General features: G+C 36.7%; 1 protein-coding gene across 7 annotated transcripts in view; it reads right to left on the minus strand.

The window, feature by feature from the left end:
- Nucleotides 1-16,274, minus strand: part of NBEAL1 (neurobeachin like 1) — a 92,169-nt gene that overhangs the window by 66,899 nt on the left and 8,996 nt on the right. For all 7 annotated transcript variants that reach the window (XM_062578616.1, XM_062578621.1, XM_062578615.1 and 4 more), the window contains 2 exons: nucleotides 6,290-6,381; nucleotides 948-1,109 (listed from right to left, as the gene is read on the minus strand). In XM_062578616.1, coding sequence (XP_062434600.1) covers nucleotides 948-1,109; nucleotides 6,290-6,381 — 254 coding nt within the window. The remainder of the gene's footprint in view (nucleotides 1-947; nucleotides 1,110-6,289; nucleotides 6,382-16,274) is intronic.

Raw genomic sequence — 16,274 nt, forward strand, 5'->3', positions numbered from 1 at the left:
TTTAACAAGCACGTTACTCATAAGCAGTTTAGCATTCTAAATTCCCTCAAGGAACAGAAGTTTTACAATATTAAATGAATCAACAGTAACAAAGAAATTGCATTCGCATGTAATTCTCAGTCTTGAAGACAAGCCACAAAAATCAGATACTTAAATGATGTAAGGAGAATTTTTCAGCAATTAAATAAGGCTGACAACATTGGTAATTCAACAACACAGCTACCACCAACTAACTACGCAGTTTATATTTAATTTTCTAGGATTCTTAAACACTGCTACAACTTTTTCTGCTGTTTCAGGGGAACCAAAAGGCTCAGGAAAAGCTTCTTCAAATACTAAGGAAAAGAGTTATATTTTATCCTCTTCCTCTGTTAATGTAGTATGGAATCAAAGTGAAGAAATTGGGTGGAACAGAACTCCAAAACAGTTTATTTACCTGCTTAAACAGACTCACAGAATAAATCATATGTTTCAGAAGGAAGACAGTTGCATTAATAGTGTAATAAGTCAGTTTCCAAGTAATTTCCTAAGCTGTTTACAGAATAACTATGCTAAGAATATGAAACAGTTCTTCCTGGACATTTCTCTTTAAAATAATTTCATATCCAACACTTCTTGGAGTCTACCTTTTTCTTTGCAAAGTATTTGTTACACTCATGTCTTGAGTTCCCATCCATAAATCTTAAGCAACAGCAAAGAATTTGGTGTCTAATCACCCTCTAGTCCATTTCTCATAGCAAATATTATTGCCAAGATGACTGTATTTCTCCTCATTATCTCTTTCTTCCCCTCTTTGTTTTGAGGATTGCAACAGGTACCATTTCTTCTTTTCTACTGGAACATGTCAAATCATACCATACATGTCAGAAGAATCTACATCTACAGACTGCATCAAGGTTTCTTGAACAAAATAACAGCTTAGTTGAGGTAGCAGCCAGAAAAAATACCTGCAAAGGATGATAAAAAATTTCACAAGCAGAAGTGACAAAGCTTGCTGCTGCTCTTCTAGGCCATCTGACATTTTCTGGACACACTGCAGCAGCTGCAGCCTCAGGACTTGAAGAATGTTATCAGGAAGCAGTGATATTCCTGGAGGAACATCATCCACCCTAAAGAGAAAACCATGTACAAGATGCATTTAATCTTGCAAATGCTGTATTATCAAAATACTTTAGTATGCTTGGGTAGTGGCCCAATAAACCTGTATAAGAAAGGTTACTGAACTGTGGCAACTGACAGCTCACAAATGCTTTCTAACGAGCTACAAGGAAATACCCAGTGGTAACATGCCTGCTTGATCTTCCTTTCTGCAACGAACTGCATAAAACAAAAAAAAGCTTTTTTTTTAAAAAAAAAAAAAAACATTATAGGGATTCCTAAACACTGTTTCATGAAGTGATTGCCACAGAGAAAATGCACACTCTTGAGCAGGCAAAGAAGCGGCCTGGAAAATTCCTAAGTAAGGAAAGGGATGCCCCCAAAGGAACAAAACATACAGAAACAGAACACAAGATGAACAACTTCAATTTCCTACTGAAAATTAAAAGGGTCCAAATAAACAAAATGCCAATTATTAAATAGTAATTATTGAAATTTAGTTGGCAAACATCTACAGTGAACTTCATGTGTTTCTTACAGGAGCTGCAAGAAGGCAGTACACAGCGAGTTTGTCCATCCTTGGAAGAGGAAAAAAAATAAATAAAAAAAATCAGGGTCTGAAGGTGGGGTGAGGGACTCCCAGCAATTCATGCGACTCTTGGCACATTAGTTTTGCATGAATAGCTGACCCTTCCTTATTAGTTTCTAGATATCATTAACAGTTTTGTTCTACCTAGTTATTTTTAAAAGATAGAGACTCTGTTGTGGTGGGATTAAAACAACAACTCTAGCATGTTCAGACTTCATCTTGGAGATTTATTAGATACTCTTGCATGTTGTCTGACAAACAGATTTGTAGAAAAATTACCAGAGAGAATGAGAAGAAAATACAAACAAAAACCAAACAAACAAAACCCTACACCACCAATAAAAACAGGAGCTAAGCCAGTGCTCCAAATACAGCCACACAGAAACCCATTTCAGGAACACTCTGGAAATATTTAGGTGTGTTACAATATTCTCCAGGATGGAGACCACGGCTGAAGCTTTTGGCAAGACTTCACAGGCAGCTTTCTGTCAACAAGCTGTATGCCCACCACCTCACACAGAAAAGCAAGGCTGCCTTTGACATCAGCTGCTTACTCTCACACATCCCCTATCAACTCTACACAGGGAAAGCCTCAGAACACAGCTTACAACAGTCTAAAATATCGCCAAAGGCAGGCAGATAAATTATAACAAACCAAAAACACAGAGCCAGCAACCTAACACTTGCATACATAAATCTGTGCAAGAATGAGCATCAAAAGCATGGAAAAATGCAACTACTGAGAATTAACATTGTGACATTAGCTATTTGAGGAAAAGGGGGAACAACATATCATTCAGCTTCCTAAAGTTGAAGGGGGTAGGAGAAGGAAAATTGAAATTCAGTTTAGTAAAACAATTAAGCAAGCACAAGTAACAGCAAGCTTCTATGTCCCAAAAAACAAGTATCAGCCACACATATACCAAGGACTTATTCATTCTCTTGCCTCTTCGCAAAACTTGGTAATTTGCTATTCAGATCTTGCTGAAGCACGATTTTCTGAATGTTGACGGAAATTTTGTAGGACCTAGGAGTCTAAACTAAGGGAGACATTAACCACAAAACAGAGAGCAACTACTGTTTTCAACCACAACTGCTAAGGAAGAAAGCAGCATTTCTGCAATAGCAGCTCCACCCCTCAAAAAGGCCAGCAGGGACTATAAGCACAGCTCATAATAATCTGAGAGCTCACCAGTGCTATATGAGGAAGACTATCATTTTTTAAACAGCTGAAACCATATAACCAGAAGTAACTTCCCTAAAATGGCCAAGGAATCCTTTCAGCAACACTGTGAAACCCTGTGTACGAAAGCGAGCAGCACGCCCTTCGCACCTCGCAGCCCAAACAACGCAGGCCCTGCAGTAGCTACGAGGCTGTCCTGTTGCACCAGCCCTTAGAAATCCCTGCATTGTGCGAGAACAGCACAAGAGATGCCAGTCAGCCGGGATTGCTCTAGCTGAGTATGCTATAAAGATTAACTAACCAAACTTCTTTTCACCTCAGAGAAATTTCTTACTTTATCATCACAAAAATGTGGATGCATGATGTCAGCTGTTGCCCGACAAGACTGTGTAAAGTAACTATTTCAAATGGAGAAAAAAAAAAAAAAAAGAAAGAAAAAGAAACGAAACCTTCCAGAAATATCACATGCTACCAAGGTTCTTGTCTGATTGTTGGTGGCCTACCCCTAAAACTGAGAGAGTCCTTGGCACATTTAAGTTTTCATTTATGACCTTGCATTGCTTTAAAGTTGGTATGTGGTTTTAGTCTGCCATCCCAGGTTTCTGAAAGGAGGTTACATTACTCTCCAAATTGTATTCATCCTATTGCAGTTTAATCCCACACACTGGGACTCACCTCCCCTCCTGCAAAGTGCTAACCACTTAAAAACACAGGCTATACAAAAATCAAACTTCACTTCTCATCACCGAGTTTCCAGTAAACATATAATCAGCATGATTATCATGATCCCTTCATCATTTTTCATGTGGGTTTGAAATCCATATATAAATAAAGTATGGTGTCTATGCAACTTTGGATGAGCTTCACGTAAGGTCCTTTGCTTGACTGCATGCAAACCAAAACCAGAAAAGAACACAATGACACTCTGGAATCTTTTGTTGTTTCCAAAAGCATTAAACTAAGTGGTAATTGTGATAATTTCTCTCTTTCAATGGGGGAGGGGGGAGACACCCTCCCACCAGCTGGTAAAGGTTTTATCCATCCCAGTGTAAATACTGCAAAGATGTAACAAATGGCTTAGAAAAAGAACAGAGTGTATTAATCCTTTGTGCTCAATGCACACAGCTGTCAGCATAGCTATCATATTGTAGAATAGCCTCACCTTCTGCAGAAAAAAAAATCACTATAAATACCATTAGCACTTGATTTGAAGTTAAAACAACATAAAATGAAAATAAAAAGGGAGGGGGAAGCTAGAAAACACATGAAAAGATGGAGGTAAAAAAAAGTTTATGCACTAGTTGCTTCAGTTCCTTATATGAGGTAGCATCATATATCACTTCCAAGATCAAGTGCCAGAAATAGTCTTTTAATTAAAAGAAAGGAACTCTAGTAAAAACATTAGAGATTAGGTATGAAGTCATAAATTGGTATGGGTTAGGAAAATACCGCACATCGAACCATGTGTGCTTAAATACAGGCTCACATCAGTCCTGAACCTCTTGTCTAATCTCAGGTAAATTTGCCTGAGCAAGACAGCAGCACAAACTATAAAATTCCTTCTAGGACTGTAAAAAGAGGTTGTGTGGCAGAGTAGAGCCATCCAAGAGTACGTCAATAAGACGAAGGTCACTGCGTAAACTCATTTCTTCCCAGACACCCAAGAGAAGACTGCAGGGAAAAAAAAATGGGGCTTTCGTGGAGCCACACAGACCTGCTTGTTCTCCCTTGCAAGCTCAGTAAGCTCAGCTCCACATTGTAAACATCTGCAATAAGAACTAACAAAAACCCAGAAAGATACCATTTTTCATATGCCTCATTATATCCCAAATGCAAATAAAGACAGAAACAGCAATTCTTTGTTTACTTCAGTATCTACTTTCAAACAGTATGATGTTTAAATCCAGCCACTGAAGAGCAGGAATTATCCATCTTCATCCTTACGTTGTTTTGGTATTTTTCCTCTACATCTGTTAGAAAAATGAGTCTAAATCCACATGGGTCTATTCCTCCAGATTAAACCACTAATCCAGTCACTAACCTCAGAAAAGTATAGGATTTTTACACTGAAAGCCATCACTTAGCACAACGAAAATCTTGCTATTGTTCTGACCAGCTAAGCTTCATTTCAATTTTTTAAAATCATTTGATATGTTGCTGTAAGAAAAAAAAAAATTGATACAGCAAAAAACACCTTAAACAAAAGCATCAAAATAAGAGTATCTTCCACTTTTCTCATTTTGATTAAAAAAAAAATGTATGTTAAAGGATAACTTTTTTCCTTAACTAGCCACAGTAGGATACATTACGGTGTCTTACTGCAAAGACAACAGTTCTTTAGGAAGAGAGCGCAGAATTAAGTTTTAGCTTTTGCATGTTAATAAATTCACTATATATTTTGCAATAATATAGTCATTAAGAGAAAAATTTAATACAAATAGCAAAGAGGTTCATTTTTTAATCCACTGAGATTCAGTTTCAGCATTCTTCATTTCCTTGTAACAGTGGAGGCTATTACTTACACCTCAAACAGAATCTGATCCAAAGCCCATTAGAGAATTTCCATTGAATTCAACACAGTTGGACTGCAGCCAGGGTGCAGCAAGAGCCATTCCTTGTATTCACTCATCAGTAGCGATAGCAGCTATAATGCTGATGCCAGTTCTCATGATTTCTATAACACTTGCTTTTCTTAAAAGGTTTAGTTCATGCAAGCATCTCAGCTTTCATCTAAAAGCCAGAAAAAACACCCAGTGCCCAAGTTTCTATTTCTCAACATTTGCAAAAACTGGTCTTGAAAGCATGATCCTTAAAATATGGAAAGCAAATTCAAAATACTAAGTATGGGACTTAAAAAATAGATTTTTCACATCCATCTCATGACTATTTCAGTACTTGAGATTAGCAACACTGCTCAAGTCAGTGAGCTGAACCCTTCACAAATGCAAAGACGGAACTCACTTTTAAATCTATCATTTGCGCATATTTAACTTTACAAGAGGTATTCAAATCATCCAAATCAGTTACACAGCATTCACCTTATCCTTAACCTTAAAGCAATCCCTGAATTACAAACTCTGCCTACATCTTTCTTCTATCCATTCACTTCTGTTACAGATAGAAGTGCTAATACCCACTAATACTACTTCACATACTTACTTCAGCAACATATAAGCAATGATTGTATTTCTATCAGGAAGAACAGGTGAATGCCATCTCCTGATATAATGCAAATACCAGTATTTGCCTAGTTTCATCATTCCTAGCCCAACTTGACCTTCAAAAGAACAGGGAGTGGCACTCAACAATAAAAACTATCTTTTGTTTAAAAGCAGTACTGAGGTTGAACTAGCCTGGGATCTCAGCCAGGTCTGTTTCAGGTTTCAAACAAAGATGAACAGGTCTGTAATTCTACATACCTAGTTGGCAGCTTCTCAAAGTCCACATCCAGGAACTGTTCATAACTAGAAACAAAACTGTCCAACCAGAGCTTCAGGTAATCTGGATCTTTCTGTAACAGAAAGAAAAAAAAGAAAAAAAAAAAAAAAAAAACACACATTATGAAACATAGCACCCGAGATGATTGGCCAAAACTCTGCAATGCTAGGTTGAAAAGAAATCTTAAGTGCTTCAGTCAGGGAGAGAAGAGTGAATAGACTGATTTTTAGGACTAAAACATAAGTAGTTATGCCCTTTGAAACTCTCAACTATGTTGTGCTGATGTGACATTTTGGCATTGAGTAGATAGGCATTAGTTTATGTGTCTCTACCTACTGGTACCAATTCCAAAAGTGATTTATAAATGAGCTTTAGTTACTCTCCAGAGTTTCAGTTTTCTAATATATAGCATCTTCAATTACTAGTATACTCTATTCTTGATAGTAAGCAAATTACAATATTTCTCATGGCTTATAAAATTAAATAACTCCTATGAAAATCCTAATCACAAAATAATTTGTTTTTTTTGCTTCATTTATTGATTCATAACAGCAAGAGAGAGAACATATTCCAGAGGGAAGGCGGCTACAAGCAGATTAGAGCCAGATGAAGTATTCCAAGAGGCTATACACAGCCTGCGAGTTGTGCACTACGTATCCGGAAAACAAAGAAATTGAAATTTAGGCTTCCTAGTTGTTCCCAAGCAAGCAAACAGATTTTGCTCATGATCCTGCAGTTTGCCAGTGCTGGGTGCTGTGCCTGCAGGGGGAACAGAGATTTTAGAGAACTTACAGAATCACCAAACAGCTAAGTCTTGCAAAAGCAACAGGTAAATTGTTTGCCAAAATTGTTTAGCTGATTAGATGCACGAAACTTAGAACAGTAGAAGCTAGAAGTGTCTTTTTTCTGTTATCTTAACTCTATCTACTGTAATAAAAAGGCTTCTCTTGTGCCACAGTGTTATAACTATCACAGAGTCATCTCCTTGCAAACCCAAAAAAGACAGGGAAGTCATCTCTGAGGTTAGTAGCCCCCAAAAGCAAAAGCACGTCCCAGTTTTTATTTCCAAATGTATTAGTCTTCACCATTTACCCCCAGGCCCTATAGAGAATTCCGCTCTGCGTACTTTGCAACTGAATCAATACAGATAGAGCAGTATGTGAGTACCACACCTGTGATGATCAAAGAAAACCAATTCAATTTCAGTGAAAGTATGTAAAACTCACTTTCACTGCAGTATAGTAGTAGGATAGTGGTATTCACAATCTTCTGATGGGTGATGAAATGTCCTTATTAATGCAACCTAAGGCAGCAGCTGCTGATGCTTTAATGTCTAATGAAACCAAACAACTTAACCCCTAATATTTTCCAGTTACTCTTGCTATTTCCCATCTGAGGGCTCAAAGCAATGTGCCTTACAGATAGAGGAAGGAGGACACTTATAGAAACATATGAAAACGCTGTCAGAATATGCATTATTTGACATCACTTCACTTTAATGTCAAGCACTTAATTTTCAAAAGCAGACTGCCAGACCAAAGCTAACATCTTCCATCACAAGGGCCACATAGAGAATCCGAGTCACACCCATTAATACACATGCACTCACATATCCCATATATAGTTTGTAAAATAATTTTTGAATTTATAATACTTTATGTAAATATTTAAGTAATTTAAAACCTATTTCATAATTTATAAAATTCTGCAAAAGTTCTGAAGCTGTTGTTCAGCCTTCTCCTTTCCCATATCTCCTTCCTTTCTTCTCCCCTTGCTTTATAGTGCTATAGATACTTGCAGGTCAGATTATTTCCTTGCAGTGTTAAGACCAAGGAACAATCTGAATAACTTGCACACTATTCTAAGCAAACATTGGTGATAAAGAAAAAAAAATCAAACAAGAGTGACATGCATAGTCTTCTCGCTTCAAGGTAGCTAAATACAAAAGAGCCTCCAAGACAAGAACACTCAACAACAAAAAAAGAAATCACGGAAATCCATGATCTGAAGCACTCCAAAACCATTCCCCATGCATATTTTCATTACAAGCACAGGAAATGAAAAATATGAGAATCCCTTCCTCATTCAAGACCTTACCTTTCTCCCCAAAGCAAGACCTCTAACTTAAGCAAGAAGGGTCAGAGACATCTTGAAGAAATAAACTTCACTACCACTATTAATTATATATGAAATACCTTCAGATAAGGTGAGAAGAGGCACCAAATAAAACCACAGCTTGATACAGATTTTTATTTGCTTCCTTCTCCTTCACTGTATCTTCATCATCTTGTCCATTTTCCAATGGTTTTATTTCCCATTCTTTTTCTTCCATTTCACTTCTAATTCCTCCCTGCTTCATAACCTAACCTTCCTCTCCCTGCCTCTGCTTTTATTCCTCTCCCAAAGGTTTTCTTTTTGAAGTCATCACCCCCTTTCTTCCTCTCTTCCAAAATTTGTCATAGTATTACATCCCAGAAGTGTAATGCAGACTCGTCCTTGTGTTTGATATGCACTAAACTGCCAGTTACCTTAAATACACATATTAATTGTACTCAAGATAGAATTGCAACATACAGAATGAAGGAAGCCATGAGATAAAGAATAAACTCAAAGCTTCCAACCTCAAGTTACAGAGGGTGACTGATTATCTCAGCCAGATGGGTCTAGAATACACACTTCTCAGGTTCAGAGATCAAACACCTTGAAAACCAAACCCAGGGATGTGCAAGCACTGAGACTTGCCAATATCCAAAAGAATGGCCTAGAAGTAGCAGAAAAAACTTGTTCGGATGCGGTTGGCTTTGTGTTCAAAACTATTTATAGACTTAGCGTTCAGCCTGCAGAATGAGATTTCAAAAATATCTAGATATTAAAAGCTTGAACTTTCTTATAATTCATAGCAAGCTATTTTAGCCACGTGCCAACCATTTCACAGGATGCAATTTCAACAAATGCAACATAGCTCTGGCTGCAAAGTATGAACCAATAGCTTCTGTAGTAAAGTTAATAAAAGGAAACCGTCTGCATATGTCTAAGCCTTTGCTTAGTTAATAGTTATAATGCTCCTGCAAGTGTTAAAAAAAAAAATCTATTCGACTTTTCAGTTGGAAGAACAGCTTTTACTTGAAATATGCAAGTTCTCCCTGAAATATAATGTGAATTACTGAAATGACTGTTAGCATTTAAAGAAGTTTGTTGACACAGCTGAGGCTCGTTTCTACCTGTTGACAGTAACCTTCTGTGAGAAAACTTTCTTGACCATGTACCATTAGGAAAACGTGCAAATAACATCATAATCTGACTTAAAATTGCTTTAGCCAAAGGTTATGGATGAGAGAAAGGGGAGTAGAGAAGACAGAAAGTTAGGTTAAATGTCTGCTTGCTCCTTTTTAATGATAGTTATAGTCTAAATCTGCTGCAAGCTTAAGATTAAATTAAACCTTCTCTTTATCCTTAACCTCTTATGCCTTTGCAAAGGCTAACAGTACAAAGTAGTAGTAAGAGACCATTGCCAGACAAAATATGCAAGAAAAAGTATTATCTAGATGAAAGATGTTATAAAAGGCCAAAAGTTTTTGCTTACTTGTAGTGCACATATGAGTCTATTCACTTAGCCACTAAAGCTCTTAGCAAGGGAAACACAGCAAGTAGTCCCCGCTGTCTAAATACACAAACACAACTCTGGAGAAAACCAAACAAAAAAAACCCAAGAATTACAATATTGTTTGATTATTACCTTTAGTGCACTCTAACCCAACTGTCATCCACTTCAATCTCCTGCCAGCCCAGTCATTATGTATTATCCACAGTTATTAAGATAATCATCTTCAATATCAAAATACCAAATAACACTATTGACATGTGCCATTAGAAGACAGTTTACCTAACAGTTGACTCATCATAAATCAAATCTAGAGGTTTCCCACCAAGCAATACCATTAACTCAACACACACACAAAAAAAACAAAAAGCAAACAAGATCACTTAGTAACTGATTCTATAAGAAACACTACAATAAATCCCTATTATGAACCATCCTTAGAAGTATGCCTTTTTCTGAAATGAAAAAAAATTAAGTCCTATAAACTAGAACCAAATCATTCCAGGAAAAAGTGATCCAATATCAAACAGTTTTGCTACAAATGCAGACACAGAAGCTGTTTCAAAGGTGATGGAATGTTGAAATGGAAGTTACAATCACTTTTCAGACTTTGTATCTGGCCCAGGCTTCCCCTTTTCTGGATTAGCAGTAAAGCTATAACCAGGCTATATCCTATAACATGCACCAGTCACCTGCTGAAAGCTGCAAGATACTTGGTCTTTACTGAAGCAGTTAAAGCGAACTTACAGTGGTGAACGTCAGCCATGGCAAAACAGGCACAGAAACGTGCAGTCCTAAAATTCAGCTGAATTCATACCTTTCTGAGGACCAGCCTACTTGCTTTGAAGGGATCTTAATATTCTCCCCAAAATGGAAGTGATGGCCACTTACGAGAAAAAAACACTTGTCTTTCTGCATTGATTTAATATTTTAGTTTTGTTACAAAAGCAGACACTAAGGGGTATGAACTGCTTCCTCTGTACTCTGTAAGTGGCCATTATCCTATATGCACCCTTTTTCTCTTGAGCTGAACTTTGAGGTCAGCTGCCACCCTTTAATCTAAAGTGCGATTTAGAATTGATTTCTATTCTGTCCCCATACCCTCTCTTTTCTCATGAGAGGGGGTTAAGCCAAATATGAATGTTTGTCTGTTTTCCTTGGGAAATCAATTTCCCAAGCTAATCCACAGTGCAACCTGACAGATACCTGTGTTGCCACACAGGAGAAGGATGCATCCCATCCTGCGGGAACACCTCAGACCCATGTTGGCCCCAAGGGCAACAAGTCACTGAACCGCAACCCCAGCTCCACCTGATTCACACTATAAATTGTCTTTCCCTAATTGTCTTTCCCTCTCATTCCTGCTAAGGAAGCAGTAAAATGCATTTAGCTACACCATAATGAAGTGTCTTAAGTACTCATAAGTAATATTACCAGTAAAAGCAGCAGAACCCTTTGAATGTATTATTATTCGCCTCTTCTATAATTACCATTTTGTCGAGTCACTCCAGAGACAGCTGGAGGCTGTATGTTGGACAACAGCACCAAACCATTTTTAAGCAGTGCTGTGTTGAAAACATACCATGCTATTAAAGCACACTTTCACTGCAATACCAGTTTTGAGAAGACACCACAAGGACAAAATGTGATAAACGCAATTTATTTTGATATTCTTTCCGAGTCCATGCACACTCCACAGACATGCCCTGTAAGATCACTAAGAAGGCCAGATGGAAATTTGATTTGTATAACATCAATAAAAGCAGAAAAAAGGCTACATATGGTAACAGAACATCTTCCATCAGTTACAGCTTCTCAATCACTAGCAAAAGCTATAACCAAAATATTAGGTTTGGTAATTTGCAGCTTACTTCTAAATTCACAATCCTCCTAAGCATTTCATTTATCTACCTGAAACTAGTCTAGCTTTTTGCAAGAAAATTTAGATATCTTATTTGAATAACAACCCATCCATAGAAACTACATTTCCTGAAACTTCTGAAAGACAGTTACTCCATGGCTGAAAATTCCCAAAAGTCAAAATCCAAGTTCAGTAAGTTATCTATTTATCTTCAGAGTGATATGCTGAAACAACCCAAGTTTCAGCAAGACAATCTTTCGGATCTGTCATTGTAAGGATACGCGTGAAGTTAAAAGAAAAAAGTTAAAAGTAAATCCCTTTAGTTGGTAATTATGAAGTAAGGCACAAATAGGTAGGGACTAAGCTAAGGCTTCTGAGCTCAGTGGATTGTAATGAAGGCCTGTGAAACTGCTAATAGCAGGAGCCATTCATCTGCAGTAAAGAAAGTCTTTTAAGCCTATTAAACAGAGCGTAGTTCACAACACCTTCAAGTGAAAAGACTTCCTCGTTCCTTCCCTCACTTAAATACTTCTGTTTTACTTTACAAGAAAATCTTTAGGGTTTTTTTGTTTGTTTTTGTTTTTTTCATATCAGATTCTCTCAGCTCTTCACGCTGTAAAGAGAAAGGCTGCCAGGCCAGTGATAGGTACCCAAAATTCAAAATCCCCCCAAAGTTTTTTTTTCCCTTTACCTACCTGATTAGTGCAACAATAGAAAAAAAAAAGTTGCTAAGTAAGAACAGCTGACCTTCACACTGGTCTACATTATGTAAAGCAATACTGTGGTCAAATACTGCCAAGCAAGTTTCCCATTAAAAAATCTAATATATTAACAATTATAAAATGCATAAGCCTTCAGTGCAACTGTAAAACAAGCTCTCAATACTGAAACCTTACCAACACTAACACAAAGCCTGCAGTAGACAGAAGGACAAGTCTATGCCCTTTAGCAGATACGGTATTCTCTAAAGCTACAAAATGAAAAGAAATTGCAACTAAAACAGACACTAAATTGGACAGGCTCTTGTCTGTGATATACTGAGTTGTCTACAAATTACATTAACTTTCTATACTCTTTATAAAAAGACTGATGAAATGAATGAAAAGATTCTAGATGAGACATTTTTCTTTAGTTACTATAGCTAGTTTGTTTAGGGAAAACCTGTCAACAGGACAAAGTTTTAAGTCAGTAATAATTTTTTTTTCCTATAGCTTAATCCACTTTAATTTAGAATATTTCAGACAAACCTGGGTTTTTAAAGCCCCCTCATTTAATTCTTCAGACCTGTGCTTGCAGAACACAGGCACATTCACCCAAGACTTCAGACTGACACTATGTTTATATATTTGTTGCTTTTAGATTTAACAGTACCTTCTACTTCCGCAGAATTTTCATGATATTTGCAAGTTCAAAGAAATTGTTTTCCTAAGGCTTCAAGCAGGACTAGAAGGGCAAAGCTCAGTACAATTTTTATAGCCTCATTCAGGAAGTATTAGTCGCTAAAAACAAAAGCTGGATCCACCCGAGGCTATTTTCAGTGTTACATTCCATGCTTTAAAGGCAAAGCCTGACTTGTCTGACCGGACAGTTGTTTGAAGTCATTAAATTTAACATGCAGTCATAAAATAGACAGCCTCATTTCACTACTACATGAAGCAGCCAATCTTCAAAGTAGATTTCAGCTTAACAGCACTTCCATAAAATCTCACTGGTTCAGGTATTACAGCAACTAATCCCCCATCCCTCAGCATTTTATTTAAACTAGGAACAATCCCGTGGTGTTAAGGCTGATTAGACCTGGAAAGAATAATGTTCAGAAATAAAATATGAAACACCCCTTTAGATCACCAGGTTGTCTAACAGTCCTAAAACTAATTGAATCAGTCTGTATAACACAGACTTGTACGATATTTTTAAAGACTATTTGAAATGCACTATTCATTAGGGGATTAAAAGGCTTGTTTCATGTTTTAAAAGACATGAAACAGGACAATTTCACTACAAACTCTCCTAGCAGCCTTTATCTTGCTACATGTCAAAGTGCTTACATGAACCTTTCCAAACTATAAAATAAAAACTTGAGAACACTTTGTTAGAGCAGCACCACTACAATTAGAATTAATAAAAGACTTAATTCACAGTAAGCCATTCTCAACCGGTGAAATTGCTGTGCTGAATTCAATCAATCAATTCTAATTACCAAAATAATCACCTTTGGGTGCAACTCATTATCTTAATCATAATATTATTTTTTTAAATAGCTATTGAAAAGAAGTCCTGGAAAGCAATTATAGATCTTTTTCAAAATTCACAAGGCATTCTGTTCAATTTCTGGAATTAAGGAAGGCTTTTTGGTTTTTGGGGGTTTTTTTAAGCAGGAATTGCAGTGAAACAAGTCACAAACAACTGTTTTGCAACAGGCAGAAACTCCCATTTTGCATAGAAATTTGTATAAAAACAAACATGTAGACAACACTATAAAATTTACTTCACAGTAACTGTGAATCAATGTTGATATATTTCTTCTTTTCTATACATGAAGAAATATTATTCCACTAATGCCTTAGACTAAGATAATCAATTTTGAGAGCTGTTACTCATTTTCCTTTCCACTTAAGAGCTCCCCCCCGCAAAAAAAGAAAAAAAAAAAAACAAAAAAAACAAAAAAAACACCACATTTTCTTACTAAAGTGGAAGTAAAACTTTATTTTTTCCTTGTCTTTTTTTTTTTTTAATGACAAAAATAAAAGAGAGTCTGGTACCTGAACTGAATCAGCATCACATCTGACACACACCATCCACAAGACAATCCAATTAATCAAAACTCAGATTTCAACAGGGTCTTCACATTTGACAGAAGGTACCACTAGACAAGTTTCCACATATAAACTGACACGAAGCAGCCCAGTTTTCCAGAGTCCATTGCACCCTCACCAGAAATTTACCATACCATGATGTATTAGATTCTATTAAATTTCACTTTGCCCAAAATTAACACAAGAAACCAACAGTAGTAAAAGCTGGAAGCTGTATTTTAAACATTATGGAACAAGAAGCATTCTAAATAATTCAAAGGCAAATAAAACAGTATGATCTCAAATATTGTACAGTATCAAGACAAGCCTCAATTCAATGAAAATTCAGACAATAGCTCAAAGAAAGTTTAGGTTTTAATGTTTGTTTGCTTGGAAATTCAAAGTTACATTACTGACTGAAATGAGAAAAAGGCTGAGCTTTAGCAACCGCATACTGGTCTTACAACAGCTAAAATATAAAGTTTATAACTTTTGCTATAAAGCAAGAGACAATAAAAGAACACAGGCTGAAGGGAACCAGGGTAGTACAACAGACAAAAAACCCCAGCCTCTTATTTGACCACATCAATAGTCAAAATTTGTAAAAATCTTTCTGCATATAAGGAAAAATGCTGAAGAGGATCTGTGTGCAAATCCTGTATTTGTTTCAAAGTACCACATGGTTATTATACACTAAGGCAAGTTTCTATTTTTTTTTAGCCATGGATTTAACTGTTTGCTTTGTCTTCTTCACCTCATCAGCTCTCAGGTTAACACTGTACCATAGTTGAACTAAACGGTTCCTATATTTTATCTAAGGTGGAAGGAAGCTTTTCAAAAGCACCCTGCAAAACTCTAGGACTCCAACTAGGACATACCAGAATTTGTGTTACTCACGCAACTGTTATTGGCATCTGTCACACTTACCTGATGTGGTTTTTAAATGATTATCACAGATGAGTAATATAAGATGCCCGCAAGTAACAGCCCTGTTCACTATAGCCTGCTTTACTCTCAAAAACTTTGTCCATGAACAAAGCTAGATCCTATGGAAGAGCAGCATGCAGTCATACCTGAGCCAGTGCACTTTTTGCCATTTGAAATCTCTAACAAGTTTATTTTAAGCAGTTTTGCACAAAGAATATGAAAGGTGCTTCCTTCTCATCACATTTTCTCTCAAAGTCTGCCCTTGAAAGCATGTGAACATTAGAGATTTCTAGTGTTCAAAACTAGAACTGTTTGGAACAAGTGTTCCAAACAAAACTGTTTCCAGTGACAAAACTTTTTTTCCTCCTTCCTCCACAGGAGGAGCAGTTAAACCATTTTAGCTTTAAAGCTCCTACAAAACTTTAGTCATTTATCAAGAAATCTGTTCATTCCAACTAGTCAAGATTTCATCAAAAGCACAGGTAACTCAAAACCAATTTTTACACAACTAACAAATGCATTAGGCAAACTTATTTCCACGCAGAGTTGGTGGCACCACTTACAAACATCCCCATCTCCACTGCAACCCACTTTCTACAAAACTTCTGAGCATTATGGAAAACTTGGCTGATGGCCCGTGTGCGTTGTCGGTTTACATTTCTAATCGCTCTTCCACTTAAGCCAAACATTTCCTCTTTTTGCCTGATGCTTCTATAAAAAGAAATCTCAATAGCTTTCTAAAGACGTATCTTCAGTTCTTAAATTCTCTTCCATATGGCTTT

Source organism: Rhea pennata, chromosome 6, assembly GCF_028389875.1.
Source record: "Rhea pennata isolate bPtePen1 chromosome 6, bPtePen1.pri, whole genome shotgun sequence".
Taxonomy (NCBI): Eukaryota; Metazoa; Chordata; class Aves; order Rheiformes; family Rheidae; genus Rhea; species Rhea pennata.